Raw genomic sequence first — 23,804 nt, forward strand, 5'->3', positions numbered from 1 at the left:
AGAAGCAAGGAACTTTTCTGAAACATTATTTATTTTATTCAAGGCTACTTATTGGACTCTAAAAATATATCGATCGGGGTTTTCTTTATTATTATGTATTTTCGCATTTCCTGTTCCAATATTTTGGATAGATTTCTTGACTACGTAAACGAAAAACTTGGTTTGAATGACCGTGTGGAGCATTGATTGGTATATTTTAAGCGCTTGCCTCATTCCAATAATCAGCATTTCCGTTCGATCCTTTTGGAAAAGATATTGCTATGATGATCGTTAAATTTATAAATTTTTGTCTTCGTGAATAAAAAAGTTCGCATTTTTCAAATGGTAGTATAAATAAAAAAATGTGTAAACAAATGGTTAAAGCAATTAGCAGGACAAAATGGAATGCAAAAACATTGTCGGAAAGTTTTACAAAGACAGTTAATCAACGCTTTTTTCCTGTTTTTTTGAGAGGTATGACGCTTTGCATATTCCATCTAGTAAAGCCACATATGACTGCGGCTGTATATTGGATTAGAAGAAAAATTAACAATGAGTAAAATAACTTTGCTATTGTTTGTCAGTAACCCAAGTTTTTCATTCATCATTTGCAACAAAGTCCTAGCTAAGCAACTTTACTATTTGGCTTCGATCGAAAAAAAACGTATCGGACATTTCCATAACGCAAACGACTTGTGATTCCCCTCTATTATAAAATAAAGATTGTATTCAAAAACAATTCAAAAAGTTACTTGCTCGCCTGACTGCTTATCCTATTTATGAACTGGATAAAGATAAAACCTGAACAGGTTCATTATTGTTGATATAACCCAACACGTCAACTACTGGAAAACAAGAACAATCAGGTCCAAAATATAGGGTTTCACTTCGCAATGAACAATAATGAATACGCAAATAAATGATTTTTACCTTACCCTTCAAAATTGTGGATTTTGAAACCGAAAATTTAGGTTGAAAAAAAGTTGAAGTGTCATTGACTAAACGAAGTAGCGTTGTTACCCACAATCACTAATAAATGATTATTGAATTCTTGGCAAAATAAAAAAGATTATAGAATAATGTGTTTTTGAAGCATTTTCATCTTTGACTTCTCTTGCTTTGCAAAGGATACCATCGTTGAGAGAACTTAGGGTAAAAATCGCTTATAAAAGAATGACGATTTCTTTTGCCGTAGGAAACTATTCCAGAAATATGAGCTATTTACTAAACTTTGTATCAATTTGGATTTCTCCCCAAGAAAAAGAATCTCTTAAAGAGCGTAAATCATGTTATAGAGACTGTGTTCGAAATTGATAAGCGGTTTGTTTATATGGAATTCATCAACGTTTCTCAAATGCCCAGATCCATTAAATTTGATCTGTCTTAAATAAATTTTGGATGTTGATTTTTAACTAATTCTTTTCTAGAAGATATTTGATAAAACCGAATTGACAATTTGATATCTGCATTTTTGTCATTGCTGGTCTTGATACATCTAAGAATCATTGATCTCTACTGCCTATCTGCCATTGATTCAAATATTATGCGTAAAAATAGATGTAAATTGTTTATAACATGATGATTGATTAACAAAATTGGCATACATTCTTGGCATTCTGGAGTCTTGAGGCCGATAAATAAAAACTTAAGAAACAAAGCGATCAATTGAAGTGAAATTATTGTTAAAAAAAGGGAAAAAAAGACATATTAAAATCAATTTTGGAATAAAACTTGATTTTCTAAGCGGCTTCGATTTAGCACTCGCACCTTGCATGGATACTCTGATCAAGCTCACGCCACTGATTTGAATGCGAATTAAAAAAAAGTCAATTCAAATAGTCATCAATAAATAATAGCAATAAAAAATTTAATCATAGACAAATTTGAAATAATATAACAATTATAGACGAAAAACCTGTAACTTAAGAGTAAAAGAACCAAGTAAACATATAGAGTTTAGTTGCTAACATTCATCCATTGCAATGCGCCCAACGTCTTAAGTAAGGAGACAAATACAAAATGCATAATTAATCGAATATATTAAATTTCCAAACCCATTTAACACCAGCACCAAGTATCCTTTGTGCACCAACTTGCTATCAATCTTGGTGGAAGGGTATTCATAAACAATTTAGCGAGTCGAGAGCTTTGCTGAAAGTTCAAGGTCGTCTTTGCCATCTCAAAACATTAATCCCGTTCCATCTTCCGTATCCGTCCTGCATTAGCATTCCCGTCCGTACTCTCTTAGGTGGCATCGGCATTGCCAACCCTTGTATTAGCTACTCTTGCCTACCAATATTCTGCCATTTTCATCCGTCTTAATTTCTCGTTAATCCTTCAATTGGAGTTTGAAAGGTGAGCATGATTATCGGCATTTAACATGTGTCTAGCGTCGGATCCCCTATCTCGCTTTGCTTTGGAATTCTCCCTTATCCGCTGAATTAGGAAGAAAGAAAAACATCCCAAAGCCAACCACCAAAACGTTCACAAAAGAATCAATTGTCTTCAAAAATTGATCGCCTGCCAAGAGTTTCCATAAATATTTAAAATTGTGAATTTTGAGTGTTTCTCAAGTTGTTTACTTTTGCCTTCTACTTTCCTACTGTACTTTGATTTGTAATCATCGATTTCACTGTTAATCAACAAGTGAATCACATTTTTGTTTAAAATTCTAATAGAATTACCTTTCTTTCGAATTTCTATAACCTTCTTTTCACCAAAATTCCTTGCCTAAGAAAGGAAGTGTTTGATTGTTTCTTGAAATCTGCTTGCTTACTTCATCAACCGAAACGCTTCCGTTGCTAAATATCTACGCGGTTTCTTCTAAATTAAATTGAAAATTGCCTTTTACTGTTTTTTAAATCAGTGTTTCCTTTGCTACAGCTTTTATTTTTTTTTCTTTACTGTCTAATCACTATCGTATCCGGTACGTTTCTTTTCTTCCTTTTCTTTTGATTATTTTTCGATTTACTTCTCCTTTGAAAAGTTATTTGTTTCATTAAATATTTCTTGCTTCATCCTCTACACCCTTACTATTGTTTTTGTAAAATCATGGTCCTGCTGCAAATTATCGCTTCACAATCTTATTCAATTGAAGTAGACGAGCATTCTAGTCTTGGAAATATCTTTGATTTGCTATCTGATCAGGGAATCCTCCCAAAAAATGCAAAATCACTCCATGCATTTTATTACCATGGAACTCGTTTAAACATGAATATGACTTGCGCTGATTATGGCATTATCCACGACTCTGCCGTTCATATTGCACCATTACCTTCTTCATGTGACATTGATTTCAAAGACTACTCTACATCTGCTTTCCACTTACATTTTTCCCCTTTAACTCCTAATCATGCATCTACGGAAGCTGTGTCGAATTTCAAGCAATCCTCTACCATTCCCTCAATTTCTAAATCCAATTTAACAAACCCTCCTCTTGAATCCGAGAAGAGTTCTGACAAAGCATTACTTACCCGCCCAGCGACTTCTAGAAGACGTTGTTGCCATCCAACTTGCACGAGGATTACTTTGCGCCTCGCTGGCAATTGCTTGCATTGCAATGGCAGATTTTGTGCTGCCCATCGTCTTATGGAAGATCATGATTGCGTTGCTCTTTTCTCTCTCAGAAAGGAAGAGCATGAACGCAACCGTATAAAACTTGAAAAAGAACATGGTGATACCTTGATAAGTAAAGTTTAAAATCCATTCTTAACTTGAACATTTTTACAAAACACCATCTTAGAACTTTTTTTTCTTCTTCTTAAGCTGGAGTTTTATTATTACTGTTATCCTTATTATTATTTTTAATGTTTTAGCTGGCTTTGTTTGCACGGGAGGCCACGTTACCTTTCCCGTCATCTTCGTTTTCTAAATATCTTCCCTTTGACGCTCCGAATTTTATCGTTCCTATAATTTCAATCAGTAATGATGGATCCACGATTTTTTGATCTACTTTTTTTCCCTTTTCAACAGCAGTTACCTCATTTTCGTTTGCATTTTCTAATGTTTTATTTGACTGTTTAATGAATAATCGTACTTCCATTATGATACTTACTTTCTATTTTATTTTTTTCCCGTCTGCCAAGCAGTAGGCTTTTGACATTAGAGCCATGTGTAATTTTCATATGCTCTTTCTAATATTTTACTATCCTCAACTGTAATCGTGAGTTGATTTGGTGAACTCGGTACCTGTAATCAAGCTTAATTGTTTCTATACTACTCTTATCTCTGTTCGCCACATATCTCTTGAATTTACCATCTGGTATTCTCAAAAACTTTTATGAAAAATTCATTGCTTTAAGATCAAAATTACTTAACTCCAGTTGCCTGCTGATTTGGTGCAATGTTTTAATACCTAGTGTCAGCTAACTCATTTTTTTGTGGGTTTCTTGGACTTGACTATCTTGTTTTTCCGATAGATTGCTGAAATATTTTTAAACAGATGAATAAATCTTTGAAAGTTGCTTTAAAATTTTTTTAAGTACTTAGATTTAAACCAGTTATAATTCCTTATACTTGTAATGTAAAGCCCCCTAGCATTTTCGCTTATAGTCATTTGAAATCATGTATTCAACTCTTTTGGTCGGCATCCGATCAAGTAATTTAATCGCATCAATCCAAAATTTATTTTAGTGATGGAAATTTTCATTCAAGTCAGGCAATTCATGTAGATCGATTTTCTACGAAACCCAGTACCCGGAACGTATATCGTAAAAAGTCAACGAAAACTGCTTTGGAAACTTTTTTCTTCATTTTTTTAGCCTTTTGTTTAAAAATTTTCATATTTTGAGAGAGTAATTAGAATAATTGTCATCTTCTCTCGGGTTTTTTGATAAATTATAAAAATCAAAATTGTTGCTTAAATCATTCGTGTTGTTAGAATTTTTCTCCTCTACACTAAGGGAATTGAGTCTTATAATATTTGATTTTCTTTCATTAAATAGACTCATTTACATATATTAAAAAGCTTTTTTTTTTTTTTGGAATTATTCAGAAATTTACCATACCGATAATTATCGTAAACCATGGATGAATCTCTAGCAAAGGACGCCGTTTTTGTAGCCTCTTCAAAGCCTAGTGATTTGACAACTGAAGTCGTCGGACCAGATTTTAACAAGTATGATGAGAGAAAGAAGGCTGGAGGACCTGGCATAACAGTAGAAGAGTTGGTCGAGTCGTATGGAAAAATTGGATTCCAGGCTACCAACCTTCATGATGCGGTGACTATCATAAATGAGATGGTATGTTTAAAATGTAGTTTTTTTTTCTTGATATTCTTTTAGCTTTCATACGCTATTCTGTTAAAATTGTGAAAAAATATGACTTACTTTATGCCTGCTAGGCACATATCGATTGAGCAATACTAATTGTTACAGAGAAATTGGCGCGATCCCAATCCCCCCGAAGAGAAAAGTGATCGTGCTACCATTTTCCTTGGTTACACCAGTAACTTGATATCTTCTGGCGTCCGTGAAGTTTTGCGCTATCTGGTCCAGCACAAATGTGTAGATGTTATTGTTACAACAGCTGGAGGTGTTGAAGAAGACATAATTAAGTGTCTTGGCCCTACTTATGTTGGCGACTTTCATTTAGATGGGAAAAATCTTCGTGCCAAAGGTTTGAACCGTATCGGTAACTTGATTGTTCCAAACGATAATTATTGCCGTTTTGAGGAATGGATATTTCCCATCCTTAATAAAATGGTCGAGGAACAAGAGACTCTTGGTACTCATTGGACTCCTTCATCCTTTATCCGTCGTCTGGGTAAAGAAATCAATGATGAGTCTAGTGTTTTGTATTGGGCATATAAGAATAATATACCTATCTATAGTCCTGCTCTTACAGATGGATCGATTGGTGATATGCTTTATTTCCATACTTACAAAGCGACTCCTCGTCCATTAGTTTTGGATATTGTCGCAGATATCCGAAACATGAATACTCATGCTGTTCGTGCCAACAAGTCTGGAATCATCATTCTTGGGGGTGGTGTTGTCAAGCATCATATTTGCAATGCAAACTTAATGCGCAATGGGGCAGAATGGAGCGTCTACATCAATTCTGCCAACGAATTTGATGGTAGTGATGCTGGTGCTCGACCCGATGAAGCTGTCAGTTGGGGAAAAATTCGTGGCGATGCTAAGAAAGTAAAGGTATGTGACGCTATACTTGTATATAGCAAATTCTAACTTTTGATGTCTGTAGGTTTACGGGGAGGTGAGTCTCTTATTTCCTTTAATTGTGGCCGCTACCTTCGCGAAGTGAATTAAAATAATATAGAATTTAGCTTTATTTTCCTAGAACACGATTCTTATGGGGCGTTTGTTTTTTATACTGATCAAAAGCAAAGGCATTTCAATCTCCTAAAAAGTTCACCAATGTTTGGGTTTTTATAGAAAAAATTATTAAATATACATTAAAATGTTGCTTACAAAAAATCAATTATGTTTGTTTAATCATAAATTTTTTTTTACGAGAAATAATACTAACTTGTCATATTGTTTAGTTAACTGCCTAATGTCATTTTGGTTGTTTGTAATCATGAAGTGTCCGTATTAATATTCCTAATTAGCAACCGTTTAAAAACTACTAGTTTTATATTTCCTTGTCTTATGGTTTATCTCACAATCACCTTACAGCTAGCAGTTCCAAAATTCATTGTACAGCCACACGGATGAGGTGTCAATTGTGAAACATTCAGATTATGATCCACTGTGGCTAGGCATTAGTTATAATAATTATTCCCGTATTTCCGCGTATTTGATATGACCCGCCAGTTCGCAAATATAAACTTCTCAGAACTCCAGTTTACTTTCTGAACACCTATCAAAACATATAAGAGGTAGATGTGTCGGGATCACTACGAAACGCGCTAATTATAGAAGGATTGTAAGTTTAATCTTCGAAGCGAAGAAACAAACTAATTCTTTTACGGTTTTAGTCATTTCCTGCGATTATTTGTCGAGTTCCTTGTAACGTAGAATTTTAGTGCTTTGTATTGTGCTGGCTTCAAGTACTCGTTTAATATTCGTTGTCTACAAAGCTTTATATTGTTAATTTTTATCAGTTTTTGGCTTTGATATACCAAAGCACCATTTTCCAAACAAGTTTAATTTACCCGTCGAAAAAGTGATCGGGTTGATGCGCATCAGTCCCTCAATTTTCCACAGAATACAATTTTACAAAAAACGAACTTTAAACTTAATGGCACCAGAACCCTCTCTCACATATCTTTCGCAGGCCTCTTCTTGCAATGGTGCGACAGACAATAGGAAATTAGTTATTTTAGACTTGAATGGAACTTTGCTATGTCGCGCGCTTGCAGTCAGATCAGAAAAATCCGTATACGAAGCCTCTCGTAATCCTATTCCGAGACCGGGTCTTCATAACTTTCTTAAATACATCTTCGCCAACTTCTCGGTAATGGTGTTCAGCTCATCCAAACCGCACAATGTGCAAGCGATGCTCTCTGCAATCATGAATGAGGAGCAAAAAAAGGCTTTAATAGCTTGTTGGACAAGAGTGGATATGAAACTTACGAAGCATCAGTTTGACCGAAAAGTTCAAACCTACAAAAATTTGGACACAGTTTGGGAAAAAATTCACCACGACAGTACGGGTAAACCTGTTTCTTGGTCTCAATACAACACTATAATAGTTGATGATTCCAAAACAAAATGTGCTGCTCATCCGTATAATCATATAGCTGTGTCTGATTTCGTCGCAAAGTCACATTCCAACATTCCCAAAGACATTGAACTTGCTTGTGTAATTAGATATTTAAAGCATTTGAAATCGGTTCCCAACGTTAGCTATTATATCTACAAATTTCCCTTCAAAATTTTGGCTGATAAGTCACTAGAAGACAATTTAAAATACTTGGATGAACTTGACGAAAACTATAAAAAAGAATGCCAAGTTGATAACCCCCAACCTTGAGATCATTTACTTTTGACCTGTTTCATTCTAATCGGAGCTGATTTTATGTGCTTTTCGACTTGCTTTTAGGTGACTCAACAACTATCAACAACTTACAAAGTATACATAGCTAGGCGGATATTACTAATTATTGTATTATTTTTATGTTATAATAGTTATGAACTAATGAAATCTTAGTAAATTAGAACATATGGTAAAGCATCTCTACTGGAAGTAAAAATGGCAATACTCAAACCCTCAAAGGAATTTCGTTAGTTTTTGCAGGACGGCGGAGCTTCTTTCTTTTGCCTTCTTCAAATAATGTCACTTGTTTCAAATCGCGTCCAAGTGTATCCGGTTTCTTAACCTTATACAAACGAACTAAATGATGAACGGTAGTGAATGCTTCTTCGATAGTAAATAGTTGAGGATCTTTCGATGGTAGTTTTTGATTGCGAGCACGGTCATATCCTTGATTGGGAGGGAAAAGTTTCCAAGCACCGTGATATGACATCTTATATAATAAAGACTCACGCATAGTGGGAGTAGCCGCATCGTCAGTTCGATATTCTCCATTAGGAGTAAAAAAGTTACGCTCTACTATTTCATCGGGCCATAATCCCTGAGAAATTCGGATCATCCAAAGGAACTTGTTCATGTCGTCGCTGCTGTATCCAAGAGTACCACCATATATAATAAGAATATAATCAACATCGTGTTTACGGAGGATAGGGTAAGCTTTTTCTTCAGGTGAAGACATGGCTTTTCCAACTGTGGCAATATGTGTGTTGTTCCACGTATTGTTGTCGACTAAAGTAATACGATCAGCCATACCAGCAATTTGGTAACCATAATCCCACCAACTCATAACCTTTGTGTCATAAGGAGTGTTTCTACGAAGCCAGTCATAAGCTTCACGGAAGTCATCAATATACATTAAACTACCATCGTTTAACACGGTAGACAAAACCACGGTAGGGGAAGAGTAAGCATTAGAAGTCACCCAACTGGAATGATAAACAAACATTATTAGGAAATATGCGGTAGAGGAAATGACTAATACTCTGGAAAGCAAACTGTAAATTCCAATATTTTTTGAGCCAGAAGTGAAGAAACTAAGAATAGAGAAAATACCTTTCTTGTTCTTAGATTTGGCTGAAGCGGCTTCTTCGCTCACTTTGTCCTCTTCAACTTCAGGACCCATATATGTGTCTAAAAGAGTGGAAATTGCTACAGCAGCAGCTATGCAAACACAAGGAGTTAAGGTTAAAACCAAACGAACCATCACACCACAAAAATATGTTCCTAAGACAGAATATATAATAATAAAGACATGTTCATTACGAAGTTCCTTGAAACACAAGTAAACACCAACTGGCAATAACCAAATCAAAAATTGAAGATCAAAGAACAACGAACTCCAAGTAGGAGGCTGATGTTCTGATACCGAAGCAATGATAGGAATATGAATCTTGGCGTAGTTTGTATCCCAAAGAGAATAGAAACGTCCTGTCCAAGGAGCGATAACACCTGTTGAAGATAAAGCAAAAAGGACGACTGTTGCTAGACCCACTAAGCAAACCAAGGCAAAACGAATAAGTATTTGGAATTGCTTGGATGAAACTAGACCTTTAACATAATTGTAGAATGCAAAAAGCTGTAACAGGCCAAACACTCCTAAAGCGGACATATGCTCACTAGTCGACACGGGTTGGAAACCAACAAACGGAACTTGCATAGAAGCCAGCGTTCCAATAACATAGTATGTTGTGTAAGCAATGTATAATTTGCTAGTATAGCGACCCATAAGTAGAAGAACAAATACGTGTAAAGGTATCATGTTTGTGATGAATACATAACCACCCCACGCAGTTACCATATAGAAGTAGAGCAATCCTGTGCAGGCACCCCAGAAAGAGGAGCCAGACTTCACTGCCTTGATCCACAAAGCAAACGTTGACATCAAAAGGGTAATAGCAATTGCTTCATTATCGTAAGAACCAGCGACGGAACGGGAGGTGTATCCAGGAGCAATACCCATAAATGCGGCAGCTAAAAGGCCACATGCATCACTTTTCAATTCTCTAGCCAGATAATAGGTAGCAATCGCAGTGATTCCAGAGAAAGCAGGGGCAAGTAAAACACATACATCACGAATGTTCACGTTAATTCTTAAAAGATGTAAAACTTTGAAAATAATACCAGACGTGACCATAAGTCCTGGGTACAAAGTACCACCCGCTACACGACCCAACGGGTACCAACTTCTTTCATCAAACCAATTTAAAAAGTTATAAAAACCTTGTTCCACCAATATTTTGGAAGCTCGGAAATTGAACCAAGGATCAAATTCATGAATAATGGACTCGTAACGAATGACAGAAAAAAGCCTCGAAGAGACAGAAGCCACTAAAAGATACTTGATTAACCAACTGCTAATACAGTCTATTATGCAAAAATTAACTTACCAGCAATACATATAAGAATGAGCACTTTAAGTGGAATTTTCCAGTCCTTCTGATGAGACTTCACGCCTTTTTTACTCGTAATTGTAGCAGAATTAGCCATTTTTGGTCTGCTAATTACTTAGAGTGTTTGGCTCTAGTCGGGTGCACCAAGTAGGCGTATGCAGCTTAATAGCACAGTCTAAGGAATAAGGAAGATTGTAAGGGAATTTAAAAAATCTATTAAAACTAATCAATGATATCTAACATGTATATAAATGTAAATTTGTTAAACAAACGTTTATTATATCCTTTTAGTATTCTGTATTTGCTCTTTATAATTTGCTTAATCAAGGTCAACATTTATCTGGATAAACAAATTCTTAGTTGACGAAAATGTTAAGAATTGAGGAATAAAAAAGAATAATAAACTTGGAATCTTTAAAAATTCTGCTCCGAGCACTTAGGCTTCCCTAACTTTAAAAATAATTCAGGATCATAACCAGTAGATGTTTACAGGCATAACCAACCCCAATTTAGAGATAAAAGGGCACTCTCATTAATTTTTTTATAGGAAATATTACTCCACTCATGTTGGAGAATATTCTTTACATATTCATATTCCAAGCGAACAGTCATTTTATAAGTCTTCAATACGGTTCGACTATCAGGCTCAAAGATTCGAGAATGACATTCCGAGATAAAGAGTTGACTAAAATGAAAAGCTAACGCTACGGGATACTCAAATTGCAAAGATTAGTTCGGTTTGAGTCTTTGCAATTATACTTCACAGACTCTTTGCCAATAAACTAATAGCACTAAGGTCATCAAGCAATATAGAAGAACTGTCAAAACATTTTGAGAAATGAATCTCTTTCGAACGAACATATTGCACGAATCAGCAGTGTCAGTCGTCTGAATATTTAGCGATACAACAACTTTGTCTGTTCAATCTCATGTGCCTGTATAGTCCCTTAAGCTTTTTTTTGTAGTAAAAAAAACTAAACTATTCTTTCTGTTTAATTCAGAAGCTCTCCAATGTCAAGAAACCCAATGCGCCTTTAAGTGTGAATAGCTACAGCAATCAGCAAGTCAAAGCAAAACGCATTCTTGTCTTTAAAAGAATTTATTTTAATCAATATAACAGTTGAGTTTGGGAATAATTCTAGAGAATGAAGATGTTGTTAGCAATCCTCTTTTCCTAAAACACCCTAACCTACTCCATTTCGTTGAAAAAATAAACCACTTCCCCAATTCTATGATTTTGGGATTTTTTTTGGGACTATATTAGAGAATTTCTTGTTTTATATATATCAACAGGAGCTCATTAACGTCAACACTTGAAAACAAAAAGTATTTGTCAATTATAATTATCACGAGGTTCATTATTGATTTTTCCCGAATAAGATTATCTCCAACCAAGAAAACGGAATCTTTGAATCTAAAAAAACACATTCTTTACGTTTCTTAACATTCCTCGGCATAAATTGTTCTCTTTTGAAAAAATCGTTAGCAAAAGAGTTGCTGAATCGCAAACAAGCTACGAAAATTGCATTATCTTAAAAGAAATTGTGTAAATAACAATTTATAAAGTATTTCGGGACTTTATGAGGCCGACACATTGGTCGAGTAATCAGTGCGAAGTGGATTTTACAGCTGAAGCTCTCACAACCCTTTCTTTGTCAAACCGGAATCATGAGGAAGATCCAATTCAACCTGTGTTAAAAAATTCCAATTTATTTCTCTTGAACAGAGACATATGGTCCTTGATCATTAATTATCTTGATGCATTCGATATATTACGCCTGATGCATTCAAGTAGGCAGTTTTACTATTGGCTTCGTAAATCAGCTGTCGATGAATGCTGTTTTAATAACAATTTTCTTAATTTACAACCTTATCAACGTACAGTTCCTGTTGCCAGTGATTTAGAATGGGCTACTGAAGTTGATCTCTACGGAAACCCACCAATTTTAAAACTCCAACTTCGCGATTCATTTGTCTGGTCAATGCTTGCCAAATTCCAGGGACTTCAGACCATTGCTTTAGACGGAACAGGTGTTACCATTTCTAGTGTAACGAATATCTTGCTGAACATTCCTACCGTTAAAACCTTGAGTATAAGATGGTGTGTTGGTGTTTGCTCTCTATCTCTCATTGAGTTTCTACAAAATTCTAAAAGCAGGACATTTTCATTGGAAAATCTATACGTCCTTGGTGTTAAAGGATTAGAATTACTAAAACCTGTTTTGCTTGATGGCTCTGAGGATGACACATTAACAAGCAATTGGCATAGTCGAGTAATTTTATTTCAAAATGCTTTAGACGCTTTACCAACTACTCATGGTAACCCAGTCGAATGCGATATTTCACGTTGCCCTTTGAATGCATGCAAAATTGCAGGTCAGGAAACTGAGCTTGCCGATCTTTTTTCTTTGCAAAAAGTCCCTGCTTGTATCTATTGCTTAAGGGAATGGAAGAAGCCGATTTGTCGTTATTGCATAGATTTAAGAAGTTGTTTGGTTTGCGATTCATTTGTCTGTCCTTCCTGCATATCGTTGGATTTTGATTTGCAAATACAAGCATTTGCTCGTCAACACCGTGTAATATCTACTTTAGGTGTTGTTTATCCTGAAAGAGAAGACTCTTGTTTCCATAAGATCAAGGCCGCCCAATGGCATCAGATCAGTCCTAGAAGTCTTTTGTTCCAATTCCAAGAGCAGAACCATATTCACCACAAAAAGATTCGCAGGAAGCTGTTAGCGGCTGGATGGAAATGGCCTCAATCACAGATATAGTAAGGGCAAGGCGACCTAGGTGAAAAAACTTTTTACTTTCACAACTCTTCTTTTTCTTTCATGACTAGTCTAATAATGATCTTATGCCATTCTTACTCAGAATTTTCGTTTTCATAACCATGCGAAACTCGTAAAATAATGATATACACTGAAGTAGCTAGCATTGCGTTAGAGGGTGATCTTTGTAGTAACATAACATTTTGAAATGTGCACACTAATGGTTGCTCTGCTGTTCGTCTTTTCTAGCTATTCTTATAACGAAGTAAAAATTTATTGATTAACGCTTAACAAACAGTTGGAAATTCGGTTTGGAATGCTCGTTTTTTAGTAACTGTGTTTATGTCTAAGCGCAATCCTCCTGTGACTAATATCGCGGACTTGGTGTCAGATTCTTCCTTAGATGAAGACTCGCTTTCTTTTCTCGAAGAGCTTCAGGATCCAGAATTATACTTCAAAAATGACACTTTCTCTTCCAAGAGTAGCCATTCTGATGGCACCGTTACTGGGGATACGTTGCGTAGGCAGTCAAGCGGTGCAACTGCTTTAGAGAGATTGGTCTCACATCCTCGTACTAAAAATTTTGATTTGCAAGGAAATGGAGGACAAAATTCTGCTTTGAAGGAAGTGAATACTCCAGCATATCAGTCAATGCACCATTTCGAGCATTTAATAACACCCTTGCCCTCTACTAATGCGTCTCACAGTGAAGTTTCACTCAGTGCAGGAGTGAATGATCTCAATTCTAATTCGGAGCATGATTTGTTACCTAAAAGTGTAAACAAAACCCCCGGTTCTTTATCAATTTCAAGACGACGAAGAATCGGCAGAATTGGATTAGGCCCTCCAAAGCGTGCTGAGTACACGTTGACGGATCCCTCGAAGACTTCCGATACCAAAAACTCTACAGAAGCAGATGAGGATATTGAAATGAAATCTCGAGAAGTATCACCAGCTTCCAACTCTGTTGCTGCAACAACTTTAAAACCTCTGCAGCTGCATAACACTCCTTTGCAAACATCCCAGGAGCATCCCAAACCTTCTTTTCATCCTTCTCAGTTTGAGAGCTCTTTTTCTCCTAGGGTGCAGTTTGATCACGATGTTGAAAGAAGAGCTAGTGAACTTCATTCTCGTCCAGTCACCGTTTTCCAAGAGCCTCAGCGTTCTGCTTCTCAACCATATGAATCTCATGCTCTTTCTCCAAAGGTGGCTCCGTTATTTGATAACAGTCAAGCTACTCCCATACCCAAGCGTCAGCAGGACGTTGTTACTGTTGCCAATCTACAATTTATCAAATTAGGAGTTGTTGGAAAGGGTGGAAGTAGTATGGTATATCGCATATTTTCCCCCGATAACAGTCGTTTATACGCTTTGAAAGAGGTGAACTTTATTAATGCAGACCAAACTACTATACAAGGATACAAGAACGAAATTGCATTATTAAGAAAGCTTTCAGGCAATGATCGCATAATTAAATTATATGCTGCCGAAGTTAATGATACTTTAGGGCAACTCAATATGGTGATGGAATGCGGAGAAACGGATTTAGCAAACCTTTTAATGAAAAACATGAAGAAACCCATTAATCTTAATTTCATCAGAATGTATTGGGAGCAAATGCTAGAGGCGGTCCAGGTAGTTCATGATCAAAATATAGTGCATTCGGATTTGAAGCCGGCCAATTTCCTGCTTGTAGAAGGGAATTTGAAGCTGATTGATTTTGGCATTGCCAAAGCAATTGGTAATGACACCACTAATATCCATCGTGATTCCCACATCGGTACTATTAATTATATGGCACCTGAAGCTTTGACAGACATGAATGCTCACACAAACTCTGGCGTGAAACTCGTAAAGTTGGGCAGGCCCAGCGACGTGTGGAGTTTGGGATGTATATTATATCAGATGGTGTATGGGAGGGCCCCGTTTGCTCATCTAAAAATGATCCAAGCTATAGCAGCTATCCCTAATGAACAATATCACATTCATTTCCCCGAAGTTGCCTTACCTGCTAATGCTGTCCAGGAGAAAGAGGGATCGTTGCCAGGTGTAACTGTCGGGCCTGATCTAATGGATGTTATGAAAAGATGCCTGGAAAGGGATCAACGGAAGAGACTTACAATACCGGAATTGCTGGTTCATCCCTTTTTAAACCCTTTGCCATCCTATTTGACACCTTTGGCCAAAAAGCCGTTACCTGTTTCTGGGCACACCAATAATGCTCATCCACTTAGACTCAGCACAGAAATCTCAGCTTCTCAATTATCAATGATTATAGAAAGGTCGGTGGAGTTGAGTAAGCACAAGCGATTAAATAAGGAACTTATTGATAGCATGGCTTATGATTGCGTTAGCAATTTACGAAAAATGCCAGAATAGAGGCACTAAATTTTCCGATTATTCTTAAAAAGGTTTTATCTTTTACAAAGTTTCCCAAACATCATACGAGTTTCTTAATGTTAACGACTTTTTTAGGGAGCTTAAAGGCTTTTTTTTTTTAATCTTTAATTTTTCGCTCTTTTAAAAGAAGGTAATTATGACCTTGATTAATGAACCACATATTATATGGCCCCTGATATCTATACTTTGATACTATGTAAATATAAAGAACGCTATACTCCCAAACGCTATAAGTTGTTTGTTTACGATATAATACCTTTTTGTGTTTGTTTTTTTTAGGTAAAGCAACCAAATGAATGATGCTTTTTTATAAGAAACTTTTTTAATATAATTGGGTTATATTAGACATTAAAAAAAAACCCCATAACTAATGTAAAACAAAAACCTTTAAAAATAATGTACCGCCGGTAGAGATGATTATTAACGCCATAAATGTTGGTGCAGGAAGGGAATAAAACAGGTTCAATGGAATATCGATAATCCTAAAAAAACTTGTGAAAAAATCTAAGTTAAATCTAATCACTATCCAAAAATTTATTGGCAGAAGCACCCAGATACAGGCGTAGAGTGTTAGGGGAGCAATTTACCAATTTGCAGCGAACCTTTTTGCGCCCTGCTTCATCGTGAGCACGTAGTCGATGACAGCCCCCAAAGGCAAAATAATAAGGCTTCCCACTCTTTTTAAACGTTAAAACATCAACAGGAGGAAGCTCACCAGCTTCCAAATCTTCTGAAGTCAAACCGCATGAAGCTGGAGGAGTTTTCCCTGTCATGGTTTCCATCATACTATTGACTTTGTTCATATCTAAAACAGGAGGTATAGGACGAATTAACTCAGACATATCAAGCTCAACAATGTTGTTATTTGAGCCAGTGTGAATCGAAGTCATGATGGTTAAAAATGAATGAAAGAAAGAATATAAAAAAGATAAAGTGAACAGAAATTTTTATAAATAGAACAGAAAATTATAAAAAAAGGCAAGTTAATAAGAATGGAAAAGTGGATATTGATATCGAGTATATTTACTCCTTGATCTGATATCGTTTCCTGTTGTACTAATGATCTGCCCCACAACCTATCTTATCCCGGTATGTATATAATAATTTACAAATATGACATCATTATCAAAGATGAATCGATACTTAAAATCTTATGTAAAAATTTGTCAGCATGTTAGCGAAACACGTTAAACCGACTAGGACAAAGCAACGTGGTTACGTTACGAGGTCTGGGTTTGTGTTCTTAGTAAGGTAGTTGGAGTAGCTTATTCATTAAATGTAGATGGCAATAAAACACTATTGCAAAGATGTCAAAGTGTAGAATGATGCTACCTAAATAGAATTTCAAGCACAAATACTTAGGTATAAATAACTTGGAGTCGACGGAGAACTGTAAATGCACGAGTACATTCAAAAATGTGTAAACAAAAGGTTCACTTTCTGAAAACGCTTTCTAAAATGTGACAGAGATAACCGACACAAGATCATTAAAACAATATGAGTATTGTTTTCGAATGGTGAAAGAAGCATTAGCTAGTTGAAGAGTGCAAATTTTGGTTAAGAAGAAATTCATTGGTAGAATGTAGGCTTGAACCGTTAGTCGTCAACAAAAGTGGAATTTTAAAGATTGCATCTGAAATCCTTAAATTTTAAGAAAATCCATCCTTAAGTCAGGATTAAGAAACCATAGTATATTATTTTGTTTGTATAAGTTCGGCTGCTATATTTGCTGAGGCCAAATTGATTCTTGGCCAACGTTTTATATCATAAGATTTGAAGGCAATGTAGCAAATTGAATATTAGATTATTTTAACACTTTAAAAATGTTAGGTAATGTAAGGAATAACATTTCAATTTAAAGAAGGACTGAGCGACAAATGAAAGGCTGTTCTTTTTTTTACAATTGTTGAGACAATTACAAGAACTATGGTACACATAAAAACTTTTAAAGAGTAGCAAGGTTTTAATACAATTCTTAAAGTTTTTTGAGCAAACAGATCACAATGATCCTTTCATATGTACATGCTTTAGAGAAGTAAGGTCAATACTTCAATCGGACTTCTCATCTACAATGAAAACGCGAATTTCATAATAAATACTAATCATCCATCCGTTCTCTCATATCCTTGGTATCCTTTATCCTTCCCATTAGTCAATCTCTAAAGCCATTAATCCTCATTTTTTTATAATGCCATCGCTCAATTCCCGCAAAACATCAAACCTTTTATGAACAGATACTATCATTTACTTACAATATGTTTTTAGCAACATAGCTTCCTATTAGCCTGATGTGAGATTAACTTCGATAAACTTTCAATATTAAAACTTGCATTCGATTTGAATCATCTTTACTGCCATAAAATAGAATTGCGATTTAGGATCAAGTTAGCACGACATCATGGTGTTTTCCAATATTCGCGACCTGTTCTCAACCACCACTCACCACTTCATTAATTCCAAGTTTTAGAATTCTTTAGCTTTTTGAAGTATTACTTGTGAATTCCTCAAGTGATAGTATTTATTGTTGAAATTGCTAAATATTTTTCAATTTCATCCTGCATTGTTTCCTTCTTCAAACATTATATCAGGGAGAAAATTGAAGTGTTTTTTTGCCTGGAAATCTAATCCAATTGCTACGAAAACGAATTATCATATCAAAAAGGTAGAATAACATTAAAAAATGAATCCTGAACGCTGGGCTGCCGATTTAGTCTCTAATGTTAAGGATTACGGCAAGCGAATCATTGACTATGCTCATGAAAAAACTAGTAACCCTCAACCTGTTACAGTTCATACTACAAACAGTGCCAAGGGAAGATTGGGAGAATTTCTTTATCAAAATAGAGTATCAGTTGGCTTAGGATCGGCCGCTTTGTTCCTTGCTGGATTATCCTATTACAAACGCTATGATTATGTACGCAAGCGTCGTGCTCCACGTGCACCCAACCACCAAAAAACCCAAGTTGTTGTCTTATCTGCGTGGAACCCTCTCGCCTCAGTAATTGCTCACGATTTGGATCGTCGTGGTTTTATCGTCGTTGTTCTTGTTCGCGATGCATCTGAAGCAGCTACTGTTTCTCTCCAACAACGCCCTTACATTCAATCTTTGATTGTTACTCATAATGAGGCTGTTGAACGCTTCCTTTTGTCTTTTTCCAATCAATCTGGCCCTAAGGAGTATGCTTTGCGCCTACGTGGTCTTATTCTCGTTCCCACAGGAGATTCTTTGTACACTCCAATTGAGAACATTGGAAAAGATGCTTGGATCAGTGCTTTTCAACAACTCAGTGAATCTTTCTCTAACGTTTCTCGAATGATTCCTCTTTTGAAAAGTCAAAAGGCCAGAATCATTGGCTTGTCTCATGGTATATTATCCGCTTATGAGCCTCCCAATTATGCTGTTCCATCTATTCTTTCTTCTTCCATTGAAACTTTCTTGCGCACTCTCAAGCGTGAAACGGGCTTACAGGTTATTTGTATCAAACTTGGAAATCTCAGCTTTTTGAATTACGATCATTCTAGCTCTCCAGGTAAAAGCAATTATCCTCCTTCGTTGTGTACGGAACGTAAGGTTCTAAACAAAATTTTTGACTCCTTGCTTGGTTGCTGGCCCTCTCCAACTCGCCATGTTGGTTGTCGCACCTTTTTCATGGTCACAGTATCACGGTTCCTTCCTACGTGTGTTATTGATGGGATTTTCTCCTTGTTTGGAAAATTTCACTTCTTTTCCTGCAGTCTTATTAAGCGCAGCTAAATACTTGTATGGAGCCTCAGTTCTCTCTGTTTCCTTGTCAAATTGAACTCATCCCATGTCTATCATGGTTTGGTATAATGATAATGATGCTATGAAAAGATGTCATTGATATCCATATCTTTTGCTTGAGTTTTTTCAATTATTTTTGTTTCTATTTTTTTTACGCTCGAGGTGTAAAGCGAAATCTAGTAACTGTTAAGCTCTTTTCCTCAGAGCGAACTTAAGTAAAATGGTTTATAGGTTATTTTACCGTTCGTACTATTGCTACAATTTCGATTTCAAATTGTATTGTCTACTTAAATGTGCAAGTGATACAAAAGATAGGATGTATATTGATCGCTACTGAAACCGTAAAAACAAAAGTTACTCGTAAAATGAGTGTCAATTTTCTCTTTAATTTATTGAATGAAAATATTAAAAATCATTCGATTTAAACAAATTCAGTTTGGCCAGAATTCTAAACATTTCAATTGCCCTTAATTTTGTTTGCCTCAATAAATCATCGCTCTATTTCGTTAAACAACATAATGTCTGTACGTCCTCTCTCACTATGTGGTTTACTTCCGTATATAAACGGCTCTTCACCCGCAAGTGCACGCGCTCCTCTCAAAAAGGTGTTGTTTTCGTCGCATTCTTCTTGAAGAGGCCAATTTTTGGGATTCTTTTTTATTCTAATTTTTAGAGCTGAAATGAACATGGAACAAGAAGATGATCAAGTCCCAGCTGTTGCAGCTGAAACTGTTCCTTTAAAACGATATGTAACGAATCCTGGTGCTAATCGAGACGAAGAAGTTGCAGCAGCGCCTTCGTCTCAAGACACTCCTTATTTTGATTATGCTTATGAGCGCTCTTTAAGACATGTAAGTATTTAAGTGAAAACCCCCCAATTCGATATATTACGTGTTTAACTAACCATAACCTAGCAAGATGCTAAATTTCTGGCTATGAATGGAACACAAAACGGTCGGGATGGACTGCCCTCTAAAAGCCCAAGACGACCATCAGTCTCGGCTAGCACAGTAAGGAATAGTGATGATGTAAACCATAGTAAAGCTGGTCCTGGAAGTGGAAAGCTTTTGAATGATACGCTTCAAAGCAAAATAAGTAGCATTCATATGCCCCATGTGCAGCAGGGAGACAATGCTGTAGTTTCTAGTGTTGGTGGCCCTGAAACCGATCCAGGAAACATGGAAACGACTGACCCTCTTTTCTCTGATGAATTGGCAGAAATTTATTTGTCAATCCATAAATGTATGGACATGCGACACAAATATATTAGGGTGAGCTTACAGGGTGAGCTTGACAATCCCATTGACGATGATTCATGGATTATATACCCTGATTGCAAAGAAGGTGAAGATGATACGGGCTTGTTTAATTTTGCTGATTGCAAAATTCCTGGAATTGAAAATGAAATGGAATATCACATGGATCATCAAGGTATATTTCAAGTTTATGAGAATGACAGCGCATACATTGCGGGGACACCGTCTTTTCATATTCCTACTATCCGCGATTATTATATAGATTTAGAATTCCTTCTTTCGGCTTCATCGGATGGTCCTAGTAAATCATTTTCCTTCCGTAGATTGCAGTATCTAGAAGGACGCTGGAATATGTATATGCTGCTAAACGAGTATCAAGAGCTGGCAGATACCAAAAAAGTACCCCATCGTGATTTTTACAATGTACGTAAGGTAGATACTCACGTCCATCATTCTGCTCTTGCGAATCAAAAACATCTCTTGCGATTTATCAAAGCTAAACTTCGTAAATGCCCTAATGAAAAAGTTATCTGGCGTGATGGCAAATTCCTGACTTTACAAGAAGTATTTGATTCGTTGAAGTTGACTTCGTATGACCTTAGTATAGACACGTTGGATATGCATGCTCATACTGACACCTTTCACCGATTTGACAAATTTAACTTGAAATATAATCCAATTGGTGAATCTCGTTTGCGTACTATTTTCCTGAAAACCGATAATGATATTAACGGTCGATATCTTGCTGAACTTACCAAAGAGGTGTTCACCGACCTTAGAACTCAAAAGTACCAAATGGCTGAATATCGTATTTCTATCTATGGACGGAATCGTGAAGAATGGGATAAGCTTGCAGCCTGGATTATTGATAACGAACTTTTTTCTCCCAACGTTCGTTGGCTTATTCAAGTACCTCGTTTGTATGATGTGTATAAGAAGTCCGGTATTGTTGAGACTTTTGAAGAGGTCGTCAGAAATGTCTTTGAACCACTGTTCGAAGTTACAAAGGATCCTCGTACACATCCTAAACTCCACGTGTTTTTGCAACGTGTTATCGGGTTTGACTCTGTTGACGACGAAAGTAAACCTGAACGCCGTACCTTTCGCAAATTCCCTTATCCGAAACATTGGGATATTAATTTAAATCCTCCATATAGTTATTGGTTATATTACATGTATGCCAACATGACTAGCTTGAATAGCTGGAGAAAAATACGTGGTTTTAACACCTTTGTCCTTCGTCCTCATTGTGGTGAAGCTGGAGATACGGATCATTTGGCCAGTGCTTTCTTATTAAGTCACGGTATTAACCATGGTATTTTATTACGAAAAGTTCCTTTTCTTCAGTATCTTTGGTACCTTGATCAGATCCCTATCGCAATGTCTCCATTATCAAACAATGCACTGTTTCTTGCATATGATAAGAATCCATTTTTGACGTACTTCAAACGAGGTCTTAATGTTAGTCTTTCCACTGATGATCCTTTACAATTTGCATTTACCCGAGAGCCTCTGATTGAGGAATATGCTGTAGCCGCACAAATTTATAAGCTCTCTGCTGTCGATATGTGCGAATTGGCTAGAAACAGTGTTTTACAATCCGGTTTCGAACGTCAGCTTAAAGAACGTTGGTTGGGTGTTGATTTTCAGGATATTGATCGTACTAATGTACCTATAATTCGCCTGGCTTATCGTGCTTTGACTTTGACACAAGAAATTGCGTTAGTGAACAAGCATGTCCAACCATCCAAGCACCCTTCAAACCATGATTTGGAGGAATTGATCCATAAATATGATGCTATGACTGGTACTAGCGACCCTTTGTCGGCTTCTCCTCGTACGAACGACGCTACAATAAGCAGTAGATTGTCTCTTCATGATGGTCATGACCATGGTGCCTTTTTCCCTGGACTAAGTGTGATTTCAGAGCGTCGTCGACGTAAGGATAGCATGGCTAGCAGTAGCCAAGATTTGAAAGATTAAGGTTTCTATTATGAACCGCTTTCGTTTATTTTACTTTTGCTTTTTTTTTCATGCAACTTTGATGTATTGAAACATTTGGGGAAGGCAATATACCTTTGATACCTTTGATAATTGTGCATTCTGTTTTAGAACGATATTTGTTCTTGTTATGTTAAATAACCCATAAAAATATATATAACATATATATTACCTCCTTTTCTTTCCTGTCTTTTTTTTTTTTTGGAATGAATGTTTACTATACATATTTAAATAGATAATGATATCCATGTGAACTAAAATGGTATGAAAAAAGCTTACAAGTCTATTTAATGGAATACTTATAGAGAATTAATTCTCAAAAAAACAAATCATGTGGATCATCTTCATTATAATAAAGTGAGTAAAGTAAGATAAGTTACCATGTTACAATTCGAATTTAGTAATAACTTAAGCAAAACGTTAAATTGATTAATCAGTTGACGCGGACAATCAGCAAATACTAATCGCACCAAAAGTGCACACAAAAATAAACAAACTAGTTTAGTATATCGATTTGTAGTGTGATAAGGGTTACCCATTCGTGGTTCAAGAGGATGAATTTAAACATTTTTTTCAAGTTCTTTGACAAATTCATCCATATCGAAATCTTCTGAATCTTTCTTCAAATTAGGCAACATAGAGTCTTCTAAATTGAGTATTAGTAAAGCGAAAAAAAAATGAGTACTATTGCACCCGCCAAAGTTCGTTAAACTCGTTGAGATGCAAAGAAACTAACCTTTAGGAGGAGTGTTTTTAGTATTGAGATATGCAATTTTGGCAGATTCAATCAAGGATTCTTGTCGGTGATAGTTCTCATCAATCTCCTTCTGCTTTTGACATTGAATATGACTCCTATGCTCGTACATTCCAGCACCTAAGCCAAGGACGAGGGCTGACCAGCGTAATGTCTATTCGTTAGAGATGGTTAAAAATACACATGGATATTTCGTGAAACTAATTCATTAGAGGATACCTTTACGTTTATGGAATTCATTTTTAGAGCGTTATATCACTTTTGTAAAAGAGTGGGGAGTGTTCAAGTTCATTTTGCATCCGAGCACAATCGAACTCTAAACACTTAACACGAATAGTGCAACGTTTAGTATTAGTTTAACATTCTAATAAAGGTTTTTTTAAAATATTTCAGCAAACGCTTTACCGTATTCTTAATTACTCCGCGGTATTGAAGCTGCTACCAGTGCTTGATCCATTTCGAAAACAAAGATAGCATTAACACGTTACGACACAT

At 36.1% G+C, this 23,804-nt stretch overlaps 10 protein-coding genes and 18 long non-coding RNA genes across 28 annotated transcripts; 15 read left to right on the forward strand and 13 right to left on the reverse strand.

Annotated features, from left to right (window-relative positions):
• Positions 1–27: 27 nt before the first annotated feature.
• SPOM_SPNCRNA.304 lies at positions 28–2,612 on the reverse strand. Its single transcript, NR_150221.1, has one exon. It is a non-coding gene; the product is annotated as a non-coding RNA (long non-coding RNA).
• On the forward strand, positions 621–913 carry SPOM_SPNCRNA.4683. The gene has a single exon (NR_194041.1). It is a non-coding gene; the product is annotated as a non-coding RNA (long non-coding RNA).
• On the forward strand, positions 991–1,887 carry SPOM_SPNCRNA.1348. The gene has a single exon (NR_150222.1). It is a non-coding gene; the product is annotated as a non-coding RNA (long non-coding RNA).
• SPOM_SPBC1271.05C (zf-AN1 type zinc finger protein, involved in ER membrane translocation) lies at positions 2,439–4,450 on the forward strand. The gene has a single exon (NM_001021053.3). The coding sequence runs from the start codon at positions 3,031–3,033 to the stop codon at positions 3,676–3,678; it is 648 nt and encodes a 215-aa protein (NP_595145.1). The 5' UTR covers positions 2,439–3,030; the 3' UTR covers positions 3,679–4,450.
• SPOM_SPNCRNA.4684 lies at positions 3,249–3,472 on the reverse strand. Its single transcript, NR_194042.1, has one exon. It is a non-coding gene; the product is annotated as a non-coding RNA (long non-coding RNA).
• On the reverse strand, positions 4,087–6,250 carry SPOM_SPNCRNA.4685. The gene has a single exon (NR_194043.1). It is a non-coding gene; the product is annotated as a non-coding RNA (long non-coding RNA).
• dys1 (eIF-5A-deoxyhypusine synthase) lies at positions 4,673–6,847 on the forward strand. Its single transcript, NM_001021054.3, has 3 exons — positions 4,673–5,219; positions 5,355–6,131; positions 6,184–6,847. The coding sequence occupies exons 1-3, from the start codon at positions 5,004–5,006 to the stop codon at positions 6,241–6,243; spliced, it is 1,053 nt and encodes a 350-aa protein (NP_595146.1). The 5' UTR covers positions 4,673–5,003; the 3' UTR covers positions 6,244–6,847.
• SPOM_SPNCRNA.4686 lies at positions 6,479–7,538 on the reverse strand. The gene has a single exon (NR_194044.1). It is a non-coding gene; the product is annotated as a non-coding RNA (long non-coding RNA).
• On the forward strand, positions 6,795–8,162 carry SPOM_SPBC1271.03C (NLI-interacting factor-like phosphatase family protein). Its single transcript, NM_001021055.3, has 2 exons — positions 6,795–6,867; positions 6,920–8,162. The coding sequence occupies exon 2, from the start codon at positions 7,183–7,185 to the stop codon at positions 7,915–7,917; it is 735 nt and encodes a 244-aa protein (NP_595147.1). The 5' UTR covers positions 6,795–6,867; positions 6,920–7,182; the 3' UTR covers positions 7,918–8,162.
• On the reverse strand, positions 8,028–10,499 carry stt3 (oligosaccharyltransferase subunit Stt3). Its single transcript, NM_001021056.3, has 2 exons — positions 10,365–10,499; positions 8,028–10,305 (listed from the first exon to the last, which is right to left on the reverse strand). The coding sequence occupies exons 1-2, from the start codon at positions 10,462–10,464 to the stop codon at positions 8,147–8,149; spliced, it is 2,259 nt and encodes a 752-aa protein (NP_595148.1). The 5' UTR covers positions 10,465–10,499; the 3' UTR covers positions 8,028–8,146.
• SPOM_SPNCRNA.4687 lies at positions 8,235–9,017 on the forward strand. Its single transcript, NR_194045.1, has one exon. It is a non-coding gene; the product is annotated as a non-coding RNA (long non-coding RNA).
• SPOM_SPNCRNA.4688 lies at positions 9,265–9,817 on the forward strand. Its single transcript, NR_194046.1, has one exon. It is a non-coding gene; the product is annotated as a non-coding RNA (long non-coding RNA).
• On the forward strand, positions 9,984–10,619 carry SPOM_SPNCRNA.1349. Its single transcript, NR_150223.1, has one exon. It is a non-coding gene; the product is annotated as a non-coding RNA, possible alternative UTR (long non-coding RNA).
• On the reverse strand, positions 10,601–15,500 carry SPOM_SPNCRNA.4689. Its single transcript, NR_194047.1, has one exon. It is a non-coding gene; the product is annotated as a non-coding RNA (long non-coding RNA).
• On the forward strand, positions 10,852–13,240 carry pof13 (F-box protein Pof13). The gene has a single exon (NM_001021057.3). The coding sequence runs from the start codon at positions 11,948–11,950 to the stop codon at positions 13,136–13,138; it is 1,191 nt and encodes a 396-aa protein (NP_595149.1). The 5' UTR covers positions 10,852–11,947; the 3' UTR covers positions 13,139–13,240.
• Positions 13,383–15,881, forward strand: mph1 (dual-specificity protein kinase Mph1). The gene has a single exon (NM_001021059.4). It carries the CDS (start codon positions 13,478–13,480, stop codon positions 15,512–15,514), a length of 2,037 nt encoding a protein of 678 aa, NP_595150.2. The 5' UTR covers positions 13,383–13,477; the 3' UTR covers positions 15,515–15,881.
• On the reverse strand, positions 15,503–15,811 carry SPOM_SPNCRNA.4690. Its single transcript, NR_194048.1, has one exon. It is a non-coding gene; the product is annotated as a non-coding RNA (long non-coding RNA).
• srx1 (sulfiredoxin) lies at positions 15,842–16,601 on the reverse strand. The gene has a single exon (NM_001021060.3). The coding sequence runs from the start codon at positions 16,423–16,425 to the stop codon at positions 16,051–16,053; it is 375 nt and encodes a 124-aa protein (NP_595151.1). The 5' UTR covers positions 16,426–16,601; the 3' UTR covers positions 15,842–16,050.
• SPOM_SPNCRNA.4691 lies at positions 15,910–16,633 on the forward strand. The gene has a single exon (NR_194049.1). It is a non-coding gene; the product is annotated as a non-coding RNA (long non-coding RNA).
• SPOM_SPNCRNA.1350 lies at positions 16,565–17,984 on the reverse strand. Its single transcript, NR_150225.1, has one exon. It is a non-coding gene; the product is annotated as a non-coding RNA, possible alternative UTR (long non-coding RNA).
• SPOM_SPNCRNA.305 lies at positions 16,907–17,206 on the forward strand. The gene has a single exon (NR_150716.1). It is a non-coding gene; the product is annotated as a non-coding RNA (long non-coding RNA).
• On the forward strand, positions 17,966–19,642 carry SPOM_SPBC106.03 (steroid dehydrogenase). Its single transcript, NM_001021061.3, has one exon. The coding sequence runs from the start codon at positions 18,216–18,218 to the stop codon at positions 19,287–19,289; it is 1,074 nt and encodes a 357-aa protein (NP_595152.1). The 5' UTR covers positions 17,966–18,215; the 3' UTR covers positions 19,290–19,642.
• Positions 18,292–18,764, reverse strand: SPOM_SPNCRNA.4692. The gene has a single exon (NR_194050.1). It is a non-coding gene; the product is annotated as a non-coding RNA (long non-coding RNA).
• A 50-nt stretch (positions 19,643–19,692) lies between the features above and the next one.
• SPOM_SPNCRNA.4693 lies at positions 19,693–21,422 on the reverse strand. Its single transcript, NR_194051.1, has one exon. It is a non-coding gene; the product is annotated as a non-coding RNA (long non-coding RNA).
• Positions 19,889–22,889, forward strand: ada1 (adenosine deaminase Ada1). The gene is made up of 2 exons (NM_001021062.3): positions 19,889–20,149; positions 20,213–22,889. Exons 1-2 carry the CDS (start codon positions 19,979–19,981, stop codon positions 22,535–22,537), a joined length of 2,496 nt encoding a protein of 831 aa, NP_595153.2. The 5' UTR covers positions 19,889–19,978; the 3' UTR covers positions 22,538–22,889.
• On the reverse strand, positions 21,486–21,688 carry SPOM_SPNCRNA.4694. The gene has a single exon (NR_194052.1). It is a non-coding gene; the product is annotated as a non-coding RNA (long non-coding RNA).
• Positions 22,886–23,549, reverse strand: tim11 (F0-ATPase subunit E; the record flags this gene model as incomplete). The annotated part of the gene is made up of 3 exons (NM_001021063.4): positions 22,886–23,201; positions 23,292–23,463; positions 23,529–23,549. The coding sequence occupies 3 exons, from the start codon at positions 23,547–23,549 to the stop codon at positions 23,116–23,118; spliced, it is 279 nt and encodes a 92-aa protein (NP_595154.3). The 3' UTR covers positions 22,886–23,115.
• SPOM_SPNCRNA.4695 lies at positions 22,978–23,649 on the forward strand. Its single transcript, NR_194053.1, has one exon. It is a non-coding gene; the product is annotated as a non-coding RNA (long non-coding RNA).
• The last annotated feature ends 155 nt before the right edge of the window (positions 23,650–23,804 follow it).

This window comes from Schizosaccharomyces pombe (assembly GCF_000002945.2).
Source record: "Schizosaccharomyces pombe strain 972h- genome assembly, chromosome: II".
Classification (NCBI taxonomy): Eukaryota; Fungi; Ascomycota; class Schizosaccharomycetes; order Schizosaccharomycetales; family Schizosaccharomycetaceae; genus Schizosaccharomyces; species Schizosaccharomyces pombe.